The 27,451-nt window shown below is 50.6% G+C and overlaps 1 protein-coding gene across 2 annotated transcripts in view; it reads right to left on the bottom strand.

The window, feature by feature from the left end:
* PPP2R2B (protein phosphatase 2 regulatory subunit Bbeta) overlaps positions 1 to 25,190 on the bottom strand; it is a 66,281-nt gene extending 41,091 nt beyond the window's left edge. The window contains exons 1-2 of one of the 2 annotated variants that reach the window (XM_032702648.1): positions 25,072 to 25,190; positions 24,863 to 24,940 (exon numbers count right to left, since the gene is read on the bottom strand). In XM_032702648.1, coding sequence (XP_032558539.1) covers positions 24,863 to 24,940; positions 25,072 to 25,081 — 88 coding nt within the window. In that variant the 5' untranslated portion in view covers positions 25,082 to 25,190. Of the gene's footprint in view, positions 1 to 4,797; positions 5,026 to 24,862; positions 24,941 to 25,071 lie in introns of those variants that run through there. The other variant, XM_032702649.1, reaches the window with a different exon arrangement.
* Between the last annotated feature and the right edge of the window lie 2,261 nt (positions 25,191 to 27,451).

Below are 27,451 nucleotides of genomic sequence, written 5' to 3'. Positions count from 1 at the left end.
TGATTACCTGGTCTGCCATGGCATTCAGCCCTTCAACCTGCTGACCTTCCAGGCACCAGATCTCGCCAGCTCTTTGGGGAGGAGGCATCAGGGTTTGGCAGAGCCCTGCAGACTCCTGTTCACACAAGCAGCCACAAGAACCTTGCCCGGGAGCAAGGACAGGCTGGGTCAGATCAGGAGCGCATCCAGCCCAGCATCCCATCTCCAATGGGCAACAGGCAACGCATACAAACAGGGCAACCACGCAACGTTTCCACTGATATTCTCCCACCCTCTGCAACGTTCAGCTCAGGAAGATCCTTAGCCAAGGTGGTCTCTCTGCATTTAGTAAACCTCGACCATTTCACTAAGTCCTACAATTCCATTTGGAAACCTGAGGGTGGGGCTGTCCTGGCTGGCACCCCAAGGACTGCCATGCGGGCACCCACAGCATGCCCCAAGGTCTTGGGCTCAAGGGAAAGACCAGTGCTGGGTTCTGATCTGCTGCAGCTGGTCCCCAGAGTAGGAGGACCCCACAGCAACAGGGACTGGGGCAATACTGCATTGTAAGGCCACACCACTCCATGTTGCTGTTGGTGCCTGCTGGGAGTGACCCAGCTTTCCCCAGCATTGGAGAGGGAGCAGCTCCCAGCTTGGTCCTCAAACAGAGATGAGGAGGAGGAGACAGATGCAAGCCCCCCAGATGCCATCACCAGTGACCAGGCATCCTCGTTACAGCCCATCACAGACCCACAGCAGTGGGTCAGTCACATCATTACCTGCTCCCAGTCCTCTCAGTAATCCCTAGATTACAGAGTCCTCAGGCACATCTATTCTCTCATTAATCTCTGGATTAAAGTATCCCCAAAGCAGCTTTGACGCAGTGCACTGCAAACAGCTGAGTTACGTTTTGCTCCCGCAGCGATCCTGGATTAGGCAGAAGGAGACGTGTCCGTGGGTCCTCCCCACCCAGTGGAAGCACAGGCTCAGGGAAAGCAAGGGAGTTCTAAATACAGTATGTGTATAAATAAAAAGCAGAAAGGATAGGATTGTGTTTCGTAATCAAAGTACTTATCTGATAAAACAACTTCATGGAGGTTCCTGGATTAATTAAATCTCAATCCAGATGATCTCCAAACAGCAACTCACATCATTTGTGACAACAGAAATATCCAACAGCTCTTGCCCTAACCCAGAACCGGGAAATGCCTCACTTGGTGCTTTCCTGGGGACTACCTACAGATTTTTAAAAAGCCATCTCTGTACCACAGAGAGCTTGAGACAAACTGCCCTGGCATCAGGGCCCTTTCCTGCAGCAGGATGGCAGGGCAGGGATACAGACAGGAATGACAGAGAGGCAAGGGGGTTACAGAGGGAATAACAAGATTAAACCAGGAAAAGGAAATGAAGGCTTAGTGGTAGATTTCTCAACTGCAAAACCTATTCATTTTGGGAAACACTCCTCCAGGAGATTAAAGATTCACCAGCGCATCAGCCAGTGCCTGGGGAAAGGGTGTGGGAGGCAGCCACAGGCAGCCAGGAGTGGCTGCAGCGTGTCATGACCATCCTGCCCAGTGGGCATGGCATATCCCTGAGGCTACACAGCCCCAGAAGGGTCAGCCCCATGCCTGCAGGGGAGAAGGCCATGACTGAGCTCCTGTCCCACCTAAATCCGCTGAGCACACAAGCTGGTCCCATGGCTGCTCCCTCAGGGCAGGGCTCGTGGAAAGGGGTGTTCATGCCATTCCTCCCATTCCTCCCTCATTTGGAGGTATTTATCCAACTGTGGACTCAGAGATGGCCAGGTGGACAGAACTGCTGCACAAATAAAGTGACACCCACAGCCTGAAGCCTTCAGGAGACAAGCATTTTGGATCCAGACACTGAAATGGGCCAACTTGGGGCTGGGGGGAAAGGGGGAGGTGCAAAGGGCCCTTCTACATCTCCAGCAAGCATGCCTAAAAGTGGAAGCTACTCCAATGGTTGTTTGTATTCAAGTGTCTCAATTTGTCCTACTTTTGTCTGGGCACTCAGCAGAATTGCCAATGAAGACAGATTTATGCAGCAGAACAAACCAAGCATATTTTCTGGACATTTTTCACATGAGATCTGCCATTCTGGGGCAGTGCTCTGAGATCTGAGCCAGCATCGCCCTGGAACCCACTCACCCCGCTCCCTGCACCCGGCAAACCCCATGACATGGCCGGAATTGTGCTCTGCACCTCAGCACCTCCACGCTCCCTGGCGACCCGAGTCCAATTAGCACTAGGGCCGAGTTCCTTCTCGGCAGTACTTGGAGCCGCACAAGAACAAGGCATTCAAGTGTGCACTTGTGAAATACCATCCTCACCCCACATTTGCATGAAAATACAAGACCTATTTAAGTGACAACACCACTTCACTAAACCAAATTACATAACCTGGCTTGTTCTCTCAGCTGACACACCAGAGACACCTTCATTTCCAAAGCAAGTCTGCACCTGCTGCACAGCGTTTGGAAGGATCTTTTTCTTTTTTTTAACCAGAAGACAGATTACCAGCCACAGCGTTTTAAGAATATGCTGCTTTCACATGTACAAAAAAATAAAACTGAATTACTTAAATTTTTTACCCACTAGCAAGGTCTACCATTTCAAAGTGCACTCAGCCTCCCTCTAGCAGAACCACTGCATGGAGACTCAGGGGTCCTACACAGCATGAGGTGAAGAGAAATTCATAGCTGATACACAGCCATTAAGCCCCTCCCGTACTTCCCCCCGCCCCGCCACCACAGCAGGGACCACCCCAGCCGAGTCGGTCACCAACTGCACAAACGCCTCTGGCTGTTTCGTTTCTACGGAGGGGGATTGCTATAGTTCACTAGTAGATGCACAAGGCTCTTCTGAAAATGCAGCATACAGCCATAGATTACCAGACAGACTGGATCATATCACTGAAACCTCGGGTTGAAAAATCCCCAGACCTCCTGGTGTCACAGAATCGCTGCGGGCTCATCTCAACCCTCCATCCCTCTCAACCAGGAAACCCAAGTTCTCAGCAGGGCACAACCAGGTAGCTACAGCCTATTTTTTATTTACTGGCTGTTGCAGCTGCCTTTTAGAATGCAGCAAACGGCAAACTCGTTCCACATGGTGATGTGAGCCAGACGACTGCGAGCTCAGCCTCATCCTGGCCACACCACCCTCCTGGAAGCACCGGCTCACACCATCCCTCCCAGCAGAAACGTCCTGCCAGCGTGGCGTGGCCTCCACAGGTCCATCACAGTCCCACGGTGGGTCCACCCACCCCCTGGCCCCACGGTGTGAGACACCCAAGGGGAGGAGCAGAGCCACGGATGCCCCCGGGCATCACCTCTCCTGCCTCGGGGGCTGTCACACCGAGCACTCACGTTCCAGCTACAAATAAGCAACACGAACGATCATTTTCTCACCAGGTATCCAAAGCTTTCCATTACTAAATCAAGCCAAAGACTTCCCACTAGGTAAACCCTCCTTTAGCCATGTGCTGGAGACATAAAATTCCCAAAGTCTGATCGTATGTTGGCTTCCTCTAAGCCTCAGGAGAATGACACAGTAAGGGAAAGCCTCTTTGGCTACTAATTAAGCTATGAATAAGCCTGTTCAGACCCTGCTATGGGGTCTGGTTTTTGAAGCCTCATTGAAGGGGTCAGCGCTACCGGGAGGGATGGGGGGGTTCGGTTTTGCTTTACAGCAGCGTCACTTTCCTCCCGAAGCGAGGGAGCAAAGGGAGGTTGTGACAGAGCTGAAGTCGACAGCTCTTCGGCTGCCAGGGAGGACAGCAGAGGCGGCTGCAGCTCCCTCCCCATCCCTCCTTCACCCCTCGCTGGTGGAGCTGCCTTTGTGGCGGCTGCGGCGTCATGTGCCGGGTGAGCTCACGTTCCGATGCCTGAACCGAACATGGCCACACCGACTCTTCCACTCCCGAGCCATTATGGGAAACCACTTTCAAATGCACCATGAGCCTCACCGGGGCTGTGACATTATCCATGTCCAACAGCCTTGGCATCTACTCGCCTCTGCAACGCACCAGTCAGGATTCGCATTCCTTCCTGCAGCGGCTTGTAGGGAAAACAGCCCCGAGACAACTGTTCCATTCGGTGACGAGACCTGCCACTAGCGTTTGCCGTATTCCCGCACCTCACAGCGCGGCTCCAGCCACCTGCGGCACCGCGAACGCCCTCAGAGACTGAGAAAACCGATCTCGAACCGCGGCCGCCGCCCGCATCCCTCTGGCTTCCAGCGAGCCCCGCATCCCTCCGGCCCCGCGGGCTCCGCTCCAGCGGGAAGGGGTTGCGGAGGGGCCGGGACTCCCCTCGCTCCCGGAGCCGGAGGAGCCCGGCGAGGGCGCGGGGGCTCCCGGAGGGGCCCGGCGGGGCTGGGGGCTCGGCAGCCGGGCGGGAGCGCGGGGCTGCGGCCGCCCCGGGGCGGGAGACGGGGGCGGCTGCGCCCCGAGCGCTGTTGCGGACGGCTCTCGGGGCCCCGGCTCAGCCGGCCCCGCGCCCGCCGAGGCACCGGCCCGGCCCGGGGGAGCCCACCTGGCGGCACCCGGCGCTGCTGAGTCACCGGAGCGGCTCCGCCGCGCCCGCACCGACCCTCCGGGGCCGCCGCCGCGGGGCTGCCCGGCCCGGGCGGGGGCAGCGGTGCCGGTCCCGGGACAGCCGGGGCGCGGGGAGCCGCGGGGAGCCGCGGGGGAGGGAGCGGGGCGATGCGGGGCGATGCGGGCGGGGGCCGGGGCCGCTGCGGGGCGGCCTCACCTGCTGCAGGCGGGCCGGGGCCGGGGGCTGCGGGCCGGGCTCACCTTCCGTGGCATAGCTGTGGTCTCGCAGGAAACTGCTGCTGATCTTGCGGGTCTCAGCGTCCTCCTCCATTGACGGCGGGCAGGCGGGCGCGGGGCGTCAGCAGCCGCAGCCGCGGATCCATCATCCCCCCCCGCGCCCTGCTCCGCGGCGGCGGCCGCCAAATGCGGCGGGGGGGGCGCAGGGGCGGCGGTGCCCGGTGGCTCCTCCCATACGGCACCGACCGGCACCGCGCGGGCGGGCGGAGCGCGGCGCGGCTCAGCCCCGGACCCGGGGGACGCTCCTGCCGGGGGACGCTCCTGCCGGGGGATGCTCCTGCCACGGGATGCTCCTGCCACGGGACGCTCCCTCCTGCCCGGAGACGCACTTGCACCGGGGACACTCCTGCCCGGGGGATACTCCTGCCCTCGGACGCTCCCTTCTGCCCGGGGATGCTCCTTACTGCCCGGGGAGCCACTGCCCCTGGGGGAAGCTCCTCCAGCTCTCAGGCAGAAGGACCGCTGCTCCCTGACCAGCCTGCCCCAAACACAAGATTCCAGCCGCCGGATGGCACCAGATCGTTTTTTGGCAGGACCACAGCATGTGAACTCCGGGTGACCCAAGACAGGGGATGCAGCAAGGGCCACGGGGGGTGACCATGCCAGCAGTGCCAAGGTGTGTGCCCACGGGCACCTGGCCCAGGCTCACCCTGTCTCGGCTGTGGAAGGGGGCGGGGATGCTCAGTGACTTATGGCTGTGAAGATCAGTGTGGGTGGGGGGATTGGTGGCATCCAGGGAAAAAGATGAGCACAGGGGCCATGGGAGAAGGGAGGGCTCTCCTGGTCAGAGCATACCAGGGCTGTATTCTGGACATATCATCTGGTGCACGCCAATTGTTCTTTGGGAGGGTTTTGTGTCTTGGCATAGTCCAGGAAGAAGCCTTGGCACTGGCTGAGCCACTGGCAGACAGGGAGGAAACTCACAGGGAGCAAGTTCCCTCAACTCCTGCACTTGAAGTTGGAGGTAAAACCCAACCTCAGTGTCAGGGCATGAGATATCCCAGCCAGGCAGCGATGTGCACATGGGGCAGCTGTGGGGGAACGGGCACAACACCACACTCTCACACCAGCACCCAAACCAACCCACAGTGCTCCCTCTGCCCCCCACTCTCCACTCCCCAAACAGCTGCTGAAGGGAAACATGCATGGACACAGCCTGGGGTCTGACCCAGGCCTCCACCCCACAGCACACCCCTGCCCCACACTGCTGCCAAGACCCACCTCAGCACTGCCTGGGTTCACTCTGGCCAGGAACACCATCGGTGCTGGGCACTGGCTGTGCACATGGGCACAGGCCCCGTGGCACCTCTGCACTGTGTGCCCACCTGCCCAGCACCCTTCAAGCCCCCCACACCATGGGGCTGGGGTCAGCTGCAGGAACTGCAGAGCTCAGAGTGCCATGGCACAGGAGCTGCTTGACAGCCCAGGGCCACATCAGTGGGGAACATTACTGTTCATTGAACTGGAGGATGCAGAGGGAATGGACAAAGATGGTGGATAACATTGTAAATACAGTGGTGCACTGCAGCTCAGTTTCCTCTTACAACTGTAGTTCCACAACTAAAATCTCATTAGGAAGGTGCAAAATTTTGCAGCCTGTGTTACTATTCTGCTGAGATTGGGCTGACTCCTTGGGGCTGCTTGTTTCAGGGGATGTGCAGAGAGAGCATCTCTGAGTAAGAAGGCTCAAGGACTCCAGCACATCCAGTATGCAGGTGTTGGGGCCATCACCCTACACTGCTGCACCACCACACACCCCCCTCACCACACCATAGCACCGCCGCACGCCTTTTGGAGGAGTGTGTGGATCCTCTCAGATGAGAGGCAAGAGAGAGGGAAAGCTCATTCTACCCATGTCATGTCCTTATGAGGGAAAGGTGAATTCCCAGGCCCACAGCTGCCTGCCTCCCCAGGACGTTTTCTGACACGCTGTCACACGGGGGTTGATACAAGGCATTGTAAAATTGCACCTTGGAGAACTCTGGCAATTACTCATATGCATATGCAACTTCAGGATTTGTCAGTCAACCACAGCACATCATAGGCCACTCATTAATACAGGGATTACTGATGTGACAAGCCAGAAGCATTCATCAGACAGGCATGAGCTTGAAGTCTCCGTGCCCAAGCCTTTACTGAATTATGCTGGAATGTGAGTTACTTGCTATAATCACCAGGCACATGTGTAAGTCAACCAAACACATTGTGTCTGAGGCTGAGGTTGCTCTCGGCGACAGTGGGTGAGAGCCACAGGTTACTCTGAATTTGCTCCCTGTGACAAGGCACAGGACCTGGCCGTGGTTTCACAGCACAACACAGCACAGAGACGTGTTGACCAAAGCTCTCCTGCAGGCCAAAGAGAGCCACAGCATTAACACTGTGCTTGACAAATAACGTCTGTGCTGCTGACAGCTCCTCGTGCATGCGACAGCACAGGGGACCAGACCTGAACATGACACCACAGAACTCAGAACTGCTGCTGGCTTTGGGCAAGTCAGCTGACACCTCTGTCTGTGGTCTTCTGTCTCCCAAGGGAGAGGAAAGGCATGGACCTCCCACAGGGAAAGAGAGAAGGAAAAGGAAAATTCAAACCACACCACAACGCTACCCCCAGGAAATGGGTTCCCTCTGCCTACGAGGTGTGTTTGCCCACAGGTGTCCTGTAAGGGACAGGAGCAACTCCAGAAAAGAAAAATAAAGGTGAATTTTGAATAAGGAGTTGTTACCATATCACCTCCTCCCGTCAGATCTCAAATGGTAAACCCCAGGCCAAAGGCAATGCCCAGGTGAGTAACAAGCCCCTGCAACACCCATGAATATCATAAACAGAACCAGTGACCCCCTTCCCTTCCTTTTCAGCAGATTCTGTTTTCAGTGTATTTCCATTTTAACAAGTGCCAAGTCCTTTCTCCTTTTTAACTAGAAAAATTATTCTCCCCATTGTGCATGAATTATAATTATGTATTCATAAGTCCTGCAAAGTTTTTTAACACACCATATCATTTAAACACATCCACAAGCCACCTGTTTTTTATGCAATGTGCATAGGAGCTGCATCATGAAATCCATTTATTCTCAGCTTTTTAAAATCCAGGAATGAGCCTTTACAATAACTAAAAGCATTAGCTGTCCTAAGCAGGAATCCATTTGCAGATTAAATTCGCCAAAGGTCAGCTTGTAGCTGTCACTGTTTTCCAAACCCCCAGGTGTCCATCATGTTCTGTACTTTGACATCTCCTGAAGAGCCAGGACACTTTCCACTCCAATGATTTTTGCTTCAATTAGAGGTTTAAGAGCTCCATGCTCAGGTTTCTGTGGGATCTAAACTGTGTGTGAAGAATAATTGAATCAAACCTCCGATTTTATGCTCGGCGCAGAACTTCCTTCACCTCATTTATTTTACCCTTCCATCCATGAGCACTAAATCTATTTTCCTAATTACTGCTCTGGGTTAGAACACTACCCTCATCTTTTAACCATTATATATAGGCAACAAAATTTCTTTTAAACCTGTAATAATTATTTCTGTTAGTTAACTGGTCATTAGCACAGTGCCATCAGCAGGGTGCCAGCTTGTTGGACAGTGCCAGAGGTCAACCTGCCTGGAGAAACACGGCTGACAGCCTGTGCCCAGGGCGTAGGGGATAGGGCTGGCAGTGAAAGCCCTGGTGTCCTGTCCTCTGCCTGCCACAGGTATGTGGGCAGCACAGTGACCTTGGGCCATGGGCAGACACTGCTGCCCTGCCTCTGCCTCTTCCCATGGTTGGAACATCCTCCTGCTCCAGGGTGGGACAGGGAACAGCTCTCTGAAAGTGGTACATGCTGCCACCCTGCAGCATGTCAGATTTGTAGACTTATCAAACTGTGGACCAACACAGGTGGTGGGCAGCTCCATCTGCACTACCCAGGTCTGCAATGCTTTCACTGAGAGCCCATCTCTGTGTGGGAAGGGAAGCCAGGACTGGTGTGACACTTCTCAGCATCTCGCACCAGAGCCAGCACCTGGTCTGTGATCTGGGTGAAGGTCATGGCACACAATTAGTATTCTGAGAGGAAGAGCACTTAAAGCCCTTGTACAATTTCTCTCATCGTGTCCAGTTCCCAATGTGTTCCGAGTCCTTCAGCTCACAGATTCTAGTAGACACAGCACTTTGGCTTCACTAATCTGAGAAGCTAATTATGCAGCAAAAATGCGTAATTACACTCCTACTCTCCCACATGTAATCAGTGTCAGCCAGCCAGGCTGGTGGCTGGCTGGCCCATATTCAAGGGACAACCCAAAAGGGAAAGGGCTGCATCAGGACAGAGCCCCCCATGCTGCACACACTGCAGGGACACAGAGCTTCTCACCATCCCCAGTGCTGAACACATCTGACACCACAGGTGCAGTGTTCCTGGGATGGCCAGAGACACAGATAACAGGTCAGGGACCCTGCTCTCCAGAGGACCACAGACACTCGAGTGCTTCATATCTGGTGGATAAATATTACCCCAGCAGCAGAGCTGAGAACCCAGAGAGACCAATGCTCCTCACTTCCAGCCCAGGGAGCCTGGGGAAGGCTCAGGAAGGGCACCAGCTTGTGCCAGCCAACAAAGACCATTCCCATCCAGCCATGCAGGGTGGGTGAACCCACTCTAGATGAGCACTTTCCTGGTGAATGCCTTGTGTGGGAGGACAGTCTTCTTCCCCCACAGACAGAGCACTGGGCTGCTGCATGGGAATATCTGCAACCCCCACCACACGTTACCATCCTCACTGAGCCCCTGCACGCTCCCTACCACGCTCTGGAGCCCTGCCCTTGTGCTCCTGCAGCACAGCAAAAGAGCTGACTTCACTGCACTAAGTCAGTTTGCTTCTCATGTTTTCTCCTGTAAATCACATAAGCAAGCTAAAGAAGCCGTAACCCACATCCAGGGTGAAGTCCCAATCACAGGAACCTTAATTAGCATGACTTGAGGAAGACCAATAATTTACCAGATTAAACCAAGATCAAGAAAATTAGGAAGCCAGGTTGCATGCAGAGGGCAGGCTGAAGCCTTCTCCTTCACGAAAGATGGAGAACAAGGGTCAGGACCTCGGGGCAAAAAAGGGAAGAATCAGTTCATTGAATGCAAAGTAGGCAAAGACTTCTGCCTCCCAAAGGTTGTATGATAAATTGATCTACTTGGCCTTGACCCCTGCTGCACTGTTACGGGTGCTGGTACAAGCTGTACATGATTAACAACACACCAGTAACGAGCAGCGCCGCACACCCAGCCCCGCTCAGGGAACAGCTGCTCCCCAAGGGCTTTCTCTCCTGCCTCCAATTACACCAACCAGCTTCTGCAGCATTTTAGCAGCCCTTTCTTCAGATTCACTCTTTCCCTACTAAGCGTTTTAATGCCGGGCTTTTCTGAAGCCCAAACATCATCTTATTCACTAGATCTCTCCTATCATGCAACTGTGCAACTGCAACACAAACATGGTGCTTCCAGGAAAAACTTGCTATGAATTATTTCTTACTCTACTCCACAGACAATCCAACCATAACATACTCATGTCCTCTGTATTATTACTGAATTATATTATTGCTAAATACACTACAGAACACAAGTGATACCCCAAAAATGAAACGAGGCACAGAATATTTCATGAGGGTCTGAGACATCAATGTCTTTTAAAGTATACAGTGTAAACTGTTTGTCACATGTTCCTCACATCAGAGATATAATTAGCTTAAATACTTACACTGTAAATAGGATTTGCCACTTCTGAAGATTAAGGCCACATGCTACAGCATCGGAGCATCTGAACCAGAGGAGTAAGTTTTTGCTTGAAAACAGCTACTCTGAGCAGTGCTACAAGTAAGGCCAGTCCATGTGGGTGTTCTGCCTGCTCCTCTGGGTTTGGGTTTTCCCTGGAGTAACAAACACCACCGCAGGTGACAGTGGAAGGCCAAACCTGACAGGCATTGGTTGGGTATCTGGGAGTGAAACACCATCGCAGGGCACCAGTGCAGGTCTCCTGAGGAGCACTGGACACAGAGCACACAGCCCAGGTACAGCCACCACAGCACACACACACACCAGCTCCTTGCACTAAAGGGCTCACAGGCTGCTGCAGCTAAATGAGATACAAGGGGTAAAGAAGTTGCAAGAGGACACCGGAACATCATTCGTGAGAGAACCATGAGTGGAAACCGGGGTTAGGCTGAGTGAAGAAAAAGCGAACTTTGTCATGCAGTGTATTTACACTGGGCGCTCAGATGGGATATTATTTGTGCAAATAACTATTTAGCATTTATTTCTGTTAAATTAGCAGTTAATATGCAAAATTTTGTGTGGCCCCAAAGATGGATTTTATTTGAAAGGATGTATATCCATGAAACACCAACACATCCAGATCATTGTGAATTGTGTTTCCTAAACTGCAATTACTCCATGGCCTTCAGTTAATTTGAATGTGTCCCACATCAAAAAGTAATGAAATCATAATATAAATTAAAACTAGGGCTGCCCACATCTTGCAACACAAGCACAGTAAATTTTACAGCACTGTGAACCTGGAGCTGGGATTATTACTTTACAAAAATCATCGTTCTCTTCCTCAGATGTCACCCAGCAGCAGCAGAGTGAAGCACACACAGATGCAGCCTGGCCACCCTCACAAAATGGAAAGCACAAGGGCTAATCAGTCAGACAGGATTAATTCCCCAAAGAAAAGGAAACTGGGTGACTGGCAGAGCAGCACAGGTTGGGAGGACAGATGGGGACCCAAAACCAGGCTGGTGGGAAGTGCAAAACGGGGTATGGCAAAACAGAGCCACTGCTGGCTGCGATGCTGAGAGCCGGGGAATGGAGAGCCCATCAGGAGTGATTGACTGGCCAGCTGTTTCCACATTCACAGGAACTTGTCAAATTTTAGTGGTACTTCACAAAGCAACAGCAAACTCTGCCCAAATAACCGGGTTTCCCCCATGCTGCCCTGGCAGAGGGGCCCCGTCTGTTGGCAACATCCCACAACAAATCATGTCTGGAACGCAGAGAAGCGCTGGAGAGCCAGCCCGGCTCACGCACGCCTCGGTTAACCCAGAACATGTTCTGAGCATGGAACCATTTTGGCATGGGGAAAATCACAAGAAGTCATCACACCATGCTCTGATTCACCCGCTGCTCTGGTACCTGCAGCCACAGGTCCCACGAGCACGGTGCCACAAGCGACAACAGCCGCGGTACCAAGGGGGCCCGTGAGCCTCCCTCCAGACCCGGGTGAGCCCAGGGAGCAGTGTGGGAGCACTGGGCAGCTGCAGCCTGGGCTGGGGGCCGGCAGGGTAGGGGTGCACCATGCTCTCCTCACGCCTGCACTCTCCATTATGAGATGATACAACACACTATACAAGATCGTCCTACAAAACAGAGCTCCCAAGGAGCGAATCTTTCAGCTTAAATTGAGTTCATGTGCAAAGCATCCAAGCATTAATGGAGCATCAGAGAGTGTTATGCTGATCCTGTTCAACATTTCTTGTGTGCACATAGTCCTAGGTCCAGTCAGTAGTGCTACTCCTCCGTGACTCAGAGCCGAGAACAGGGAGCAGCCGACATGGGAGTGCCTGTGGCCCTGGCTCTGCCCTGCCCAGCCCTGCCCTCCACCTCACCCTGGGTCAGTCATTCATTTGCTGTGAACACCTGAAATTCAGCATTCCAGCTTTACCCATCACTCCCAGGGCTGTGCCTCCTCCTCCATGGAACCTCCAGGTGCCTTCAGCAAAAACAGCAGCTTGGGAAAGGCAGCTCTGGGATTAACTGGGGTCCCCATCCCTAGATGGGCCCTGGGACCTGCTGACCTCCTCCTAGGTAGCAGATGGGGCTGCTCCATCACAAAACAAAAATATACCCCCTTTTTGGAGTCTCAGTGCAAGGGCCAGGTGTGACCAAGGTCTCACCTGTGCAAATGGACCTTGCAGAGCCCTGCCCAGAGCTGCCAGTCTCCTGCTGCTTCCCAGGAGAATTGAGCTCCTTTCTCCAGGCTCCTCTTCAGACACCAGACAGGGAGAGATCCCAGGAACGGCCATAGCTGCAGTGAGAGAAGTTTTCTCTCCTGTGTGGTATACAGTCTTCATACTCGTTTACACTGACTCCCACTTCTGGAAATCTCCAGGAGAAAAGATGGGATGTATCACACAAATATAGATATAGGCTGGAAGAACACTACACTGGCAGGATAAATATACAGGATGGCTTAGGGCATCGGCCAGGTCTAGGCTTTCCTTACACTAATGAGAGACCAACCTTTATCAAAACACAAATCCAACTGTGCTACCAGAGAATCATCATGAAGTAAAGCTCAGGGGAGGGGAAAAATAAAAACAAGAGACACCATGGGGAGCCTCAAAAGTTTGCACAACTTCTCAGAACACCAGTGCTGTAAACCTGATATTTGTATGTCACTAATATTTACATATAATCTACCTCATGTCATTTGGAAAAACAAACCTGGAAAAGTGCTAATTAATAAAAGATATCACGTCTTATTAACGTTCATATAGTAATTACGAAAACCACATATCCATCTGTTAAGCAGTCAGCAAACAAGACAAATGACTGTGTTATGTTAAACAGATTATAAAATGCCTGAGGGAAGGAAATTCAATAGCCCCAGCCTAGCCATGAATCAAGCAGCAGCACCCAGGCTCCAGCACACACAAACATATGCATGTGCCTTTCCCAAGCCCTTTTCCTGAATTACATATAACAACATCAGCAATGAGGTCAGTATGACATTAGGCATAAAAGTCTACATTGAAATGTGATGATGTGATCATTAAGATTTTATGGTCCTTTAAAAAAAAATTACTTCCTCAAACAGACAACTACTCCCCCCAAGATGAGACTGGAACAATATGCAAAGTAACATTAAATCCAATTGCCTCTGTCCACATGGGAATCCAGCTACTTTAATCCAATTGAATAAACAAAACTGATTTCATTCCTGTCATGTTTGTGAGTGATTTCTGAACATTTAAAGGGAGAAACATTCACGCACGGAGAGTAATTGACTCATTAGCATGAACATGGTCAATCTGTCCGTGTGTTCTCCGGACACCCAGCGCAGCCCATGGAACTCTCTCCACAGCCATCCTTCATGCCCTGTATGTGCATTGCTGGGTGCCAACTTGTAGCAGTCTTACCGTGATTGCTCACACAAAACAAGTAATTGTGCTCATTAAAAAGAGGCATTTGAACAGTGTGTTTCACATGAGGTGTATTTCACCCACATCAGCAACTCCCTCCTCAGCAACAGACACGGCACTGCTGCAGGATGCCCTGGACAGGAGACAGTGCACCCCGCTCCTCCCACACGAACTGCAGGCTCCCCCAGGAGCTCTTGGTCCCCCAGCTTGTCCTGAGCACCTCCCACACATCAGCTCCCTCAGCCCTTCCACTCCAACCTCCCACAACCAACCAGAAAGAGTTAGTTTTCATCCTGCTGACTGCACAGTCTATTTTAGACCTATCCACACACCATCATATGGGCTATAGCAGAGAGGCTTCAGTGCTGCCTCTCTGAGAGCCAAATTTATGGGAGCAGAATGTCAAAGGTGTAACAGCAATGTTCCCCTAACTCCTGCCCTCAAATAATTGGTGTCAGAAAAATATGGGCATGACAGTCCATCAGAAACATTCTCTGTGGCCTTCCCAGACTCACACACGTGAAAATCCATCAGTGTGAATTTTATGGCTTTTAAGTTTCGACAACACAGAGACTGATTCAAGCAGAGCAAACCTGCAGTGCCTTTTCTCTCAAGGACAACTACCCTTGAAAAATTACAAAGCCAGCACAAAAAGAAGACAAAGATTTGAGGGCAGCCCAAGCAGTGGGGGACTACAAATGGGCTCCTCTGCAGGCAATGCCTTTGTCGTGTGGCTGTATGTGTGTTCATGGTCAGGACACAGCACCTCCAGAAGATGGGGAGATGTCTGCCTCCAGGGAAGGCACAGGACCCCCCAGGGGCACACAGCAACCTTGGGCAACCTCTGTTCACCTCTACACAGGGCCAAATCCCACTCCTTGCTCTACACCAGGTGTCCTTGGGTCTGGACCCGCTCGTGCACCAGGAATTGTCACTGCTGTCCTGCATCTCTCCTGAAAATGAGCAGCTCTCAGCAACTCTAGACACTCTCCTCCCACAAACTACAGGGCACCAGACCCTCAGGGTGGGAGCCCTCCTGGAGTGCCCCCAGGACCCCATCCTGGGGACACAGGCTGCCCCACCGCAGGGAGCAATGGCCCATGGTGGTGCTCATGCCTGTGGGGACACCACAGACAGGAACCATAGCAGGAACACAACTGCCTCATGTTTTCTAAACGCTTTTGCCTCTTGCTCTTAGGCTGCTCCTGTTTTTAATCAGTTGCATTATTTGTTTTCTTCTTCCATTATTCTGTCACTTAAGACTTCAGATTAACAGTGGGGATGGAGAGAAGCCTAAGCCGCTATTAGCTGAAACAGGCAAGTCAATTAGCCTCCTTCAACAGAACAACATCTGACTATGTGGCAGCGGGTCAAAAAATGCACCTTGATGGTTTTTCTTCATGGGTTAGTGTGGTGGGTTTGTTGCCATCTGCTTGTGAGTTGATTACTCTTTCATTTCAGCTGAGGAACACTGAATTTAAAGGCAGAATCAAGGCAACAATAAAAGGGAAGCCTTCTCATCAGCTCCTGCTTTTGAACACTTGGGTTTTGTTGTAAAATTTCCACTTCAGGGAGGTTAGTGAGAAACCAGATTAAACAGAAGTAATGCCCACCAGCAGGCTTATATTGGCAGGGTCTGGACACGTGTGCCTGCCTGTTTGCCTGGATGTGCGTGTGAAAATCCTGAACTCTGATGGCCACACGGACATGTGCTCCATGCAGGGTCCTACAGCCCCATGAAACTGAGCTAAAAGTCACACTGTTGTGCAACGCTGCACAGAAAGGAAAATAGCAGCCAGCAGCACTGGAAACATGCAGGGGCAAAAACTGCTGATGAAGTCCACAGAAGCTGGTAAGAACTCACTAATGTAAGTGCTTAATTATATTGCTGAATGTGCATTGTCCAGACAAGAGGTGGCCCGTGGCCGTGGCCAGCTGACCGCTCCCAGATCACACGCTGGAAGAGGAAACACAGAAAACAGAGTGCTGAGCTGTATACTGGAAAATGTATTACTAAATGCCACGAACTTGCATTTGAAAGGAACTGCTGATTGTGAATAAATCCACCATATGGCTTTACAAAGCTGAGTGTGTTTATTTCCCAAATATAGCCAAATCAGCCCCTGACAGCCTGGTTTTCTTTTACAATCCACATCAGAAAATTATTTGGAGTGTAATATCAAACGCGATTTGTTGGGTCACTGGTGTAACAGAAGAAGTTCATGGTGAGAGCTGGGTCTCATGTACAGAAATCACACCTGTGCAGCTCCACTACAACATCAAAACATTTAAGGAATTTCTGAGACCTTTTGGGTGACCTTGTTCTACAAAACTGCCTGCAGAGAAAAGAAAAAAACCCTATTGTTTTGTAAACGTTTTCACTGAGTCACATGTGTGGCCCTATGGCCTGTGACATTCCTGGGTGGGGTCGGGGGAGATGGCACCCAAAACCCGAGGGGCTGCGGGCTGTCTCTGGGTATTTCCCACTGGGTCTGTCAAGCCAGGACAGCAGCTAAACATGCCTCTGGGTCTGCCCAGAGGTGCTGAGCTGTGCTCATGGCTGTGCCAAACGATGGGGGTTCGCCCTCGCCCTTGCCCTGGGAAGGAGATGGTTTTGGCAATCCCACCACTACACAGGCAAAGCTGCTCGTGGTGGGGACAACAAGTAGAGACAACTTCTCTTTTTTTTCTTACAGGTAGGTCACCCTGACCACACTCACCATCCTGCCTTCCCCAAGAGCGCCTAAAATAACTCCATTTGAAGGCAGCCCGAGATCTGCTCTGAAGCTCAGCCCCCGCCAGCTGCTCTCCCCTCTCACTCAGAAGCATTTCCCTGCAACCTCCATCAGGTCCCTTCCGAGTGGGAGGGATGACAGAAGGCACCTTTGTGCTGATTTAAGCACTAACTAAATATAGACAACAGGGGAACGCTGGGAAGCTACAGCTGAACCCATCTGTAGTGAGGGAAATACAGTCACAGAATGGAAATATATCCAGAGCCTTGGAAACGTGCTCTTAATTCGGCTTTTGCTTTTGTTGAAGCCAGTTTGACATGAAAATCGCAGGAAGCCTGAGCTCCAGGCAGCCTGAAGAGACCTCCTGTCACACGGGACTGGGATCAGCACGGGAGCGGGACGGGGAGCAGCGTCCCACCGCAAACTGCGGGACGCGAAAAATCCTTCTCAAAATCCTCCGTCGCCAGGGCAGAGCATCCACAACTAAAAGCATTTTTTTTTATTAAAACAAACAAAAAGCCCTCAGCGACATTTTCTGTCATCGAAGACGAGCGCTCGCCCCGCGGGGCAGCGCCGGTCCGGGGTGGGGCCGCCCCGAGCATCCCCCGCAGGACGGGGGTCCCGAGGGGAGCGGCGGGGAGTCAGAGCCGCGAGGAGGGGCCAAAGGACGGAGCCAGAGGGGCGGATACAGAGACCCCCCCAAGGGCACCGAGACCCCCATCGGCACCGGCACCGATCCCGGCACCGAGCGCGCCCCCGCCCGGTAGCCGGCGGGAGCGCGCCCGCGGCGGGATAACGGGGCGGGATAACGGGGCGGGATAACGGGGCGGGATAACGGGGCGGGGCCGGGCGCAGGTGGTTCCAGGTGTATTTTCGAGCACGGCCTCCCAGCCCCTGCCCTGTGCAGCAGTGACACCTCCCCGTAGGTGGAGCTCGCCTCCTGCGAACAGGTTTGATTTTTTTGTTTGTTTGTTTTTTAAGATAAAATCTGCAGCTTTGAGGCCTGGAGACGAAGCTTTAGCACACAACGCCCTCAAGGAGCTGTTTAAGCAAACCACACGCATCCCCCGTGACCCCCCTCCTAGCAGGGCTAATTGAGAGCCACCATTTCAACTCTATTAATTAAAACTTTGAAGACTCCTAACTCAGCAGAATTACCTCCTGCTCGACATTCATTCTCACTCTCTATAATGAACTCTGTGGTCAGGAATTTTCCCTTGGCCATCAAGCACAAAGAAGTGTCCCTAAAGAGCAAAACCTAAAAGGACTGACTGGTCCCAGTTTCCTCCACACAGCAGCCTGATTCCAGTCAATCACTACAAAGTCTGATCAAAGACAACCCTGTGTTACCCACACAAGTTCTGTGGCCCTGCCCACTGCCCACCCAAAGGGAACACCCCAACAACCCCCTTGGCGGGGCTTACTCAGATGCTCAGAAGGGTCACAGGGGGATGTGAACATTAATTCATTTAAAACAGCAGCTCAGTGTCACGCTCATGAGAATTTAAAATCAAATTCAACCCCACTCTCTACCCAACATATTTAAGAAAACATAAACGAGCTCATGTTTCAGCCTGGAAAACTGGTGCAAAAGCACAGACTTTTGAAACAATTAAAGCTGATCTCCAAGTCAGGCCATACCTGAACCTATGAGTTACCAGGCTTTTTAGTTTTTCCTCTTTTAAAAAAAAACTCTTTCAGCAAAGTTCTATCACTTCTAGCTGTAAACTTACAGTAGTGTAAGATCATGTGAGTGATCATGGCCTCAATATAGAAATGTTTATACTATCAGAGCTCACTTACAGACACAAAGCACTTTTATGTGGCATTAAGAGGTTTAGAAATGCCACTCACAAGAATTAAAAAATTCCACCCCGAACTGATGCAAGCACAGAATGAGCTCAGACCTCCATCCCTGTTTATCCAGCTTTCAGCCATGAGCTCCCGGCTCGGAGCCCAGTGTCCATAAAGGGATGGGACCCACTCGTACAAGGAGCAGCAGCAGACACAAAAATGATATTTGTTTTTTTTGTAAAAGGCTTTGATATGGATACAGTAAGAAAAAATGCAAATCAGTGCAGCCAAGGAAAAGTATTTCCAGCTCCTGAGTTACCACAACAAAAATACAGGTGCACTGACCATCCCCAATGGAACAAACTGACCCACCTGCATCACTGCCAAGCCCAAACACCAGTACCTGAGCCTGGTAACAGTGGGTTGGGCATCCTGCCGGGTCCTGAGCAGCATCCCTGCCATGGCAGCTCCCTGCCGTGCCCAGCCAGGACACAGCTCATCATGTCTCACATTAAAGCTGGCCAACAACACGCCTCTCCCATCCCTGCTGCAGCACATCGCCCGCCTCACACCGGGAACCACCACCAGAGTGGGGCCATGCTCTGGGATTCACCTCCTTCAACCAAACAGGAATGAAAGAGGAGAAATGGTTGTCACAAAAACAAGGCCTTAAGCTCACTGGAAGGAGGAATAGTTTTCACACACCGTGCTGCTTCAGCTTGACACTATGCTTTGTATTTTGGATAGGGAATTTGCCCTTTTTCCCCAAGCCACAATCCAGTTCTTTGTGACCACACAGAATTAACCTCATTTACTATTGTGGAACAAACTGACCAAACAGTTGGACTCCTGCACATGGTGCAAGTCCTGATTAATGTAAGACCTGAGATTAGAGCCGGTCTGATGTTCTTCACTCAAAAGAGAGGGTTAATGTGGCATTCAGAATGAGACACTGCAGAACAGCTAAATCAGGAAATGCAATTATTGTAGAAAGCTCAGTCTTAACTTGGTGTTCTCCTCCATCAGCCTTACACTAATGGCCTCTCTTCATGTAATTATAGACTATTCCTTACACCAAACCATATTTGCATACTTACACAACCATACTGTACCTCTAATTCACACCATCCTGTAGGATTAGTGCTGCTGCAAACTTAATTTATGTGGGTTTCATTCCAGGGTCATTCAGGACTTCAGTGAAGCTTCCAACTGCTGATGCCCGATTAACTTGAGTCAGAGCCATCTGAATGGCTCACCAGGAAAATCAACCCACTCATGGTCAACACAGCAGGAACAAAACTGACAAGTTGGTAGTAAGTGTGAGGGTCATCATAATAACAAAGGTAAAGTCTTCAAAACAGAAAACTGGCTATTTTTGGCTATTTTTGGCCAAGGATTTTGTGTGAGAGCTCTCCATGTGAACCAGAGTTTGCTCTGTGACACACCATGCAGGGACCAAGTGCAGTGGAGGAGCCCATCAGCCACCAGCCAGCTGTCTGTCCCTGCTCTGTCCCACTGACAGGGTGGCACTGGGGACCAGGAGCTTTGCAGCACATTTTAAACAGTTCCCAAATAGACCTTCCTTCACATTGTGAATTGGCCTGAACACCTGAAACCTGAACACACTTCCTGCGGTCACCCATGGAGGAATCTTCTGTCTGGAGTGTATGAGGACATCATTATTACTTTTTACATGTATCACTCAAAAATATTCCAAAGGCCAAAAGCTTGGCCTAGAGGTGCCCCCAAGGCAAAGAGCTTAGTTTTAAGGTGCCTCTGGCTGAGCTTTCATGTTAAAGACCCCTACAAAGCTAACCCTCTAGCTTAAGGGCACCTTTGAGCTAAGCTTTAATATCAGCTCTAACACAAGTGATTAACATCCTGGCCTTCATGTCACCTCCACTGGAACCTCCAAAACGCTGGCCAAAGCCTGGTTACAAGCTGAGAAGACATGGAAAACCAGAAATCTGTAAAAGGCTTCAGAGAAAACAAACAGAGAGTTACCTCAGATCTACTGAAACAAGGGTACTGCTCCGCTCTTTGGAGCATTTGTAAGCCAGGAAACTACTCATACAAATGCTCTGGGAATTATCATAACTTCCAAACAGGAAAAGACACAGGAGCTACAGAAAAGAGAGGAGCTGCTCTGACTTATCAAGCAGCAGAGATCAGAATTCATCTGTGCCCTCCCTCAACCCTCCAGATGCAGTCTGTAATTTGGAAGCACACGTAATTCCTGAAGATTAAATGTAAATTCACTTTCTGCTTGAACTGCTGCAGGACAGACCTGAACTGCTGGTGGTAGGAGAGCTCCCCGTGGCCGGCCGAGCTCCCCGTGGGCTCACGGCTGGGGCAGCAGCAGTGGGCACCACGCGGGACGGGGCCAACAGCCCCGCTCGTCCTGGCGCCCCTCGGGACAACACCGGCGGCTGTGCCCTCCCTCGGGGGGTGCCGGAGGTCGGGCACAAGGACTGTCTGTCCCCGGGGGCAGGGCGGAGCGGGGCTGCACCGCCGGCCCGTGCCCACCCTCGCCACGGACAGTCCCTGCCCTGTGCCTCGCTGCAGCTGCAGCCCCGGCGTGGTGCCAGCCGTTCTTCAGAGGCCTTGAAAGAAACACTCATTGTCAAATACATAATATTTACCCCACTGATTTTTTCAAATCTATTTATTCAACTGCCTTTTCCGGCAGGACAGAGCTCTTACCTGGGTTCTCCTCTTGGTTTTGCTATTGATTTAGCCTGGAACAGGCTAAACTCTCCAAACCTCAATTTCACCCCAAGTTTATTATATGCATTTGATAATGGGTCTAAGAAACAGTTCTGTTCAAGTTTCATTCTTTCTATATTGTTTGCAATGGAGAAGAGTGGATAGCACACTGATGTGACATTCTTTCTCTAACTCTTTTTTTTTCCTCTCAGTAGTCTCATATGACCTCCCCTAAAACAGCAAGGTCTGTTTCTCCACTGACTTACTTATTCCAGTACAAAAATCCAGAAGTGACTTATTCAGGATATCTTAAGAGACTGTGCCTTTGGACAAAGTCAACATGAAAACAAAAAGAAATCTTCAGAGAAATTTTCAAAGAAAGAACTTCATAGTTAGTTATCCATTGGGATAATTTTATCTGCTTAGAACTTCAGAGAAACTTTAAAACAACAACAAAAAAGTCTATACTGCCTGCTTGCACTGAACTACAGAAACCCCAGCTAATGTAATAACTTAGCCTGGAGTGTCATCACCTGCTGCCAAGTGCGCCCTGCTTGCCCCTTTCACTTCACATCCCTGCAGCGTTCGCTTGGATTTTCCTCTCGGGTCAGGTTGGTTCTTCAGTCACGCACACAGACTCATGGATCTGCAGAAAGCTGAGTGACAGGGTGGTGGTTTTCCTCATTAACTAATTTTGTTTAGGACGAATGTGGAAAGCCGCCGCGGTTCCACAGGGGGAGCAGCCCTGCTGGGAATGTAGATCCCGCGGAGCTGTTCGGGGACTGCGGATGATCCGCAGACCCGTCCGGCAGCTCCCACACCGCGTCAGACGGGGATGAATCCGCAAGAACGGGCTCTCCGGTGGGAGAGTCCCACGGAAGTCTCGGCGAACACACCCCCGGTACTTTGCATTCCTACCTTGGAAACGCAAAGTTCAAACACTGCTGAGAACAATTCCCTTTCCCCAAATTGCTGCAAAGCTGTTTTCGCCAAGACCTGGAAACAGGCTCTGCTGGTGGAGGGAGAGGTCTCGGGTAACCGGAGGCGGGCAGAGCACGGCAGGATGGTTCCATTTCCTCGGGAATATCCGGATGCATTGAAGGCCACATCTACAAGCTACACACAGCTGGAGCCGTGCGGCACCGTCACCGCAGCTCCCGCGTTGCCGGCGGTGCCCGCCGGGCCCCCGCGCCCCCCGCGCCCCCGCGTACCTTCCGCGTGGCAGCTGGCGGAGCGCAGCGCGCCGGGCGGCCGGAACAGGTACGGGAGGTACCGCGAGAAGCATTTCATCTTCCGCCCCGGACCGAGCTAAAACACCGAGCGATACCGGCGGGGAGGGCCGGTCCCCGGGCTGCCGGCCCGGCCCCGGCCCCGGCGGAGCGGAGCGCTCCGGCCCGGCCCCACCGCCGCATCGGCTGCGGCGCGGCCGGGAGCGCTGACTAAGCCCGTCCCGCCCGCGAACACACCCCCGGGCCCCGCAGGAGCCGCAGGGCCCCGGGCCGGGGCCGTCCCAGCCCGCCCCGCTCCGCCGCGGCCCCCCCCGGCCGGCGGGAGCCGAGCACCGGGAGCGCATCCCGGGGGAGACGGACGCGCGTCCCGAAACTGTCGCGCTCCCGGCACCGGAGCCCAATGAGCAGCCCCGAGGAGGTTTCACCTCTTGGGTTTGCGGTTTTCTACACTAGACTGCTAATTATCAATGTATCAAAATAGGGAAAGATCTCTAAAACTTGTTTCCTTTTGGCAGTAAGGAAATGTAGATCAAAGCACTGTGACACCACCACGGCAATCAGCAACATCATGTACTTCACGTTTAACACTGAAATCAGTGTTTGAGCAGCTGAAAGATGTCCCAGCCTCCCATGCATGCACAAGGGAGCTCATTCATCCCCACAGTTGCGTCGGTTAAAGGATCCATTACACCCGTGGTTTCATCGGGACAAGTACCATGGACTGTGGTACCATTCTTCAAGTTAAGGAAAGCAACAAACAAGGAAAGAACAAAATTAGAAAGTTTGTGTAGATCTGTTCATGCGGCTTCACATGTGTGGAAAAGAGCAAGCATTGAATTAAAGCAGAATTATTGGCAACATTTGAAGTATCATTTGAAAACCAGAATGACAGTCAATCCTGCTGAAGGAGGAAGGCTCTACTACATTCAGAGGTGCAGAACATTGTAAACATAACAGTAACATCTTTCACCTGACTGTACACAACTACATGCTTTCTAAATACTAATGAAATCACCTTGTGCAAATTCGGGATGCTTGGATGTTACCAAGAGTTCTGAAGGTCAAAAATGTGCCACAAAGACTCACATAACAGTAACAAGTTATGGATGAACTTCTGATGAAGGTGAGGTATCTGTGGTACCACATCTGTGACTTAATTAATGTGTGTATATACATCTGTAGCCACACACATGCACATTGAGATACAAACACAAACCAGCACAAGAACCAAAGCCCATCCCACATCTAACACTCTCCTAAACTTCCTGCTTAGTTATGGTGATATTATTTGTACCTGTTGGCCAGACTCAACACACCAGTGGTATCACCTTTTCATTACTGGTTTCACTGAATACAGCTTTTAAGTGTTATCCATCAGATAAAAATCAGAATTTACTCTTCTGTGAGCCCGGGTTACCCCAAGAAAAAAATCACAGGGGTTCCTTCCTGTCGTCATGCCTCTGGATTCCTCCAGCACTGAGCCTCCAATGGTTAAAAAAGAAAAGTTATAATCCTCAGCTGATAACTGGTTACATTAAGAAAAGAATAGTGAGCAAGAAGAGGCAGCCTTACATTTCATTAATCCTAAAGTAGCAAACAAGTACTCCTGCTCATGTACAAAGATCTGCAGATTCTACAGTAAAAGCTCAAAACACTTGGAAACAATTTGGGGAAAAAAAAAGTAAAACAGTATTTTGGCTTTAATCACTGTGGTGGGATTTTTCTCTAGAGATTTAATAAATAATTAAATATTTTCCTGAATGTTGTGCCCCACTGCAGTCTCCAGTGGTTACAGAGTGAAAACCTCTTCTGCAAAAGCAGCATAACTGAACTGCCACTGAAGTGGGATAGGTGACAGTGCTCCAGGAAAAGCCACATTCCCACCAGAAGTCAGAACTCTGCTGTCAAAGGCCTCGGCTGACTCAGTCCTCTTAGACTTACAAGACTGTGCTTTTAAGGAAGTCATCACACTTCATGGATCACAACAAAGTAGAAGAAATTAATCTAATGGCCCATGATTTTGTAAATCTATGATTCTTTCTCAGTTCCAGAACTGATTCCAGTAAATGAGGTTATAGTGGGAGAGGCTGTCTTGCAATTCCCTGAAAAACTCTGTGAATAACAGGTGAAAACCAAAAGGAATTCTATTTCAAAGGCTACTGATATGATTAAGCCATAATGCCTTCAAAATAAACTCTTGGTTCAGCAGCTACTTTGAGAGACCCATTTCTTTCAGATGCACAAACACATAAGGAGGGCAGAAACCAAGGAGTGTAACCGAACTCTGTGCCAGCAGCTCCCAACGACATGGAACAACCTCCCTGCACACCAGCCAGGCAAGATGTACATGACAAGTTATTTTTGATCGCAGCAACAAAAGGAAAAATAAACTTACCTTCTGTCACCCCAACGTCTATAGTTCCTTTTACTTGACTGAAGCACCACAGCACATCCTGCATGAGGCTTCCAAATCCTACCAGGAAAACACACGCGGAAAAAAGGTGTGATCACGCTGGTGCTTCACCTGTCCCTTTTTAAACAAACACACACACATGCTCAGACAAATGTCTGCAATCCCTGCACGAAGATAAGTTGTCTGCTCACCTGGTATCATTCTCCCATGCAAAGTGCAAGGCTAACACTGCGAAGCTGAGAGCATCGTGCCCGCGTTATGAATCGCCCGTCTGTTCTCTCTGTGCCAGGGCAGGGCTGTTGGGAAACGGAGCCATCGGAGTCAGTCCCCTCCACATCACTGGCAGCAGCACAGCAGTCAGGAGGCCCTGTAGTCATGGGCTTTGTCACAGCCTCTCTCCATCTGAATACTAATGTCCCCAGTCATTCCCAGCACTGTTAAAGAGGGAGTGAAACAGGGGGGAAAAAAGAACTACTCCTACTACCACAAGAAATTTTTTTCCCCATTTGGGGTCAGTGTAGTTGTGAACTGCTTGGCAATGAATCCAAGCAGCATGGAGCTGCCTTACAGCACATCATAATGCTGTAAATCAAAATCTGCCTGGAATCACAAGTGTCCTGTAGCTGCTTTAAAAAAATTACTACAGGCGTTTCTATTGCAAGGCCTATTAAGCTGTAGAGCTCTCACTTGTGCTTGCTGTTGCAGCAATACTCTGTGTTAAGACTCTCTGAGAGAAATTAGGATTTTATCTACTGTTGCTCCTTGTTTTCTTGACAGCTCAGCAGAATTTCCCTTTCTGCAACACAGTTTTTCACTGTTCAACAAAAAATCCACTGCCTCAAAGGACAACTTGCTTCCTTTCATCCTAACGCGTGTTTTATGTTAAAGCATTTCCAGACACGAAGAAAGCAGCACAAGGGAGCCACGAGGACAGGAAATATCATCTTACCTGTTTTACACTCAGGTGAAAGGTGTCACAGAAAATGGAGGTGCTTCACAGTCGGCAGGTGTGATACTGGGCTCGGCCAGGGGGTCGTGCCATCGAGACTTGTTATTTCCCTGCAAAAGAAAAGGAAAACATGGGATTGGCAGACAATGTCCAGCAGGAGATACCACCGAGTTATATGGACTATGCCATGGCCTACCTGAATGTCTTTGTGAGATTTCTGTCTGATTTTATTTAATTTTTGGTATATTAATACAGGTATATATTGAAAGTAATGTAACCATCTTGAATATATAATAGCTACAAAGTCAAAAGTGAGCTTTATTGGATGATTCAAGACAAATATGGGGGGAAATGAAGCTTTAAGTGTATGAAAAGTTCTGGAATCTGAGGGTATGAGGAGATCAGATTGTGGAAGATTATTAAGTTTAGTGAAATTTCTAACTTGAGGTGTCTGAACAGTGGAAACAGCTACAAAATGTGACAGGCAAATGCAAAAAAAAAAAAAATTACATCTACAAAAACAGGTCTTGCCAAGCTCTTGGTAAAGTCTGCTGCCTCCCCTTGACTTCTCCTCTTGAGTAATCCCCAGGTTAATCTGAGCCTTTGACCGTGATGTTTTTGCATTTCTAACCTGTAAATGCCTCACACTGCAGCTTTATTAATATCAGTTTAACATCCATGTGTGTAATGAATGTCTAATATTTTTAATGCTGTTCAGTTACTAGTGTTTTGCAGAGATTTTTGTGCTTATAAACACATCTGTTTCATTTTATGTGATTGTTTTGAAGAAACCACAAACAGCCATGTGTTTGATGACATTTTCTTCATGTTTTCAAAGCATTTCTCAGGAACAGCTGCTGCTGAAGACATTAATGAAGAGGTTTTGGCAGTGAGAATGTGAAGTTGTACATCTGAATTCTTCAAAATACTAAGCCACCTACAAAAGAAAATCCAGGTATATATAAGGTCATAAGTACATGATTACACACACTGCTTTTACAGCTGAGATGTAACTGCCTCACATATATCCAGGACATAGAGAACAATTATCCAGAACTCCTGGTTTCCATTTTTAATCTCCGTCTGCAGTGGCTTGGCATCCTGCCTTCTCTGGGAGTTGAGTCCTGACAGATACATGCAAAGTGCCCTGAATAACAGAATCAGCATCTTCTAAGTTTTTGCTCAAGCAATCCTTTCTGGTTGGGTGTATGCTTGCCAGGAATTTTGCTGTGGGCCTAGAAATAACATGAGAGCTGCTTGAAGATGCACCAGCAAAGCTTTATTAATCACTGCCAAGAACTGCCTCCCTTAGTCCACAGCAGTGTCCTGAAAAAAGCCTCGTGTTCGATGTTGGAAAAAAGTACCCCTGAAACCTGGTGCTGTCTGGGCAGCCCGTGACAGAGAGGGCATGGACCTCTCAGACCCTTGCCAGGGGCTGTACCAGTGCTGGTGGCACCTGCCTGTCACCAGGGAGCAGTGCAGTGCAGTCACTGTCAGGGTTCAAGCCCGTGTAGTTAACGTCTGGGTCTGTATGGGAGGAAATAAATCCAAGGGAAAGCTGTTTGTGGGGAAGGGGGGAGGGTGAGAATGAAATACCACATCCAGGCAATGGGGAGATGACC

This window comes from Chiroxiphia lanceolata, chromosome 15 (assembly GCF_009829145.1).
Source record: "Chiroxiphia lanceolata isolate bChiLan1 chromosome 15, bChiLan1.pri, whole genome shotgun sequence".
NCBI lineage: Eukaryota > Metazoa > Chordata > Aves > Passeriformes > Pipridae > Chiroxiphia > Chiroxiphia lanceolata.
This window is presented reverse-complemented; position numbering and strand designations above follow the sequence as displayed.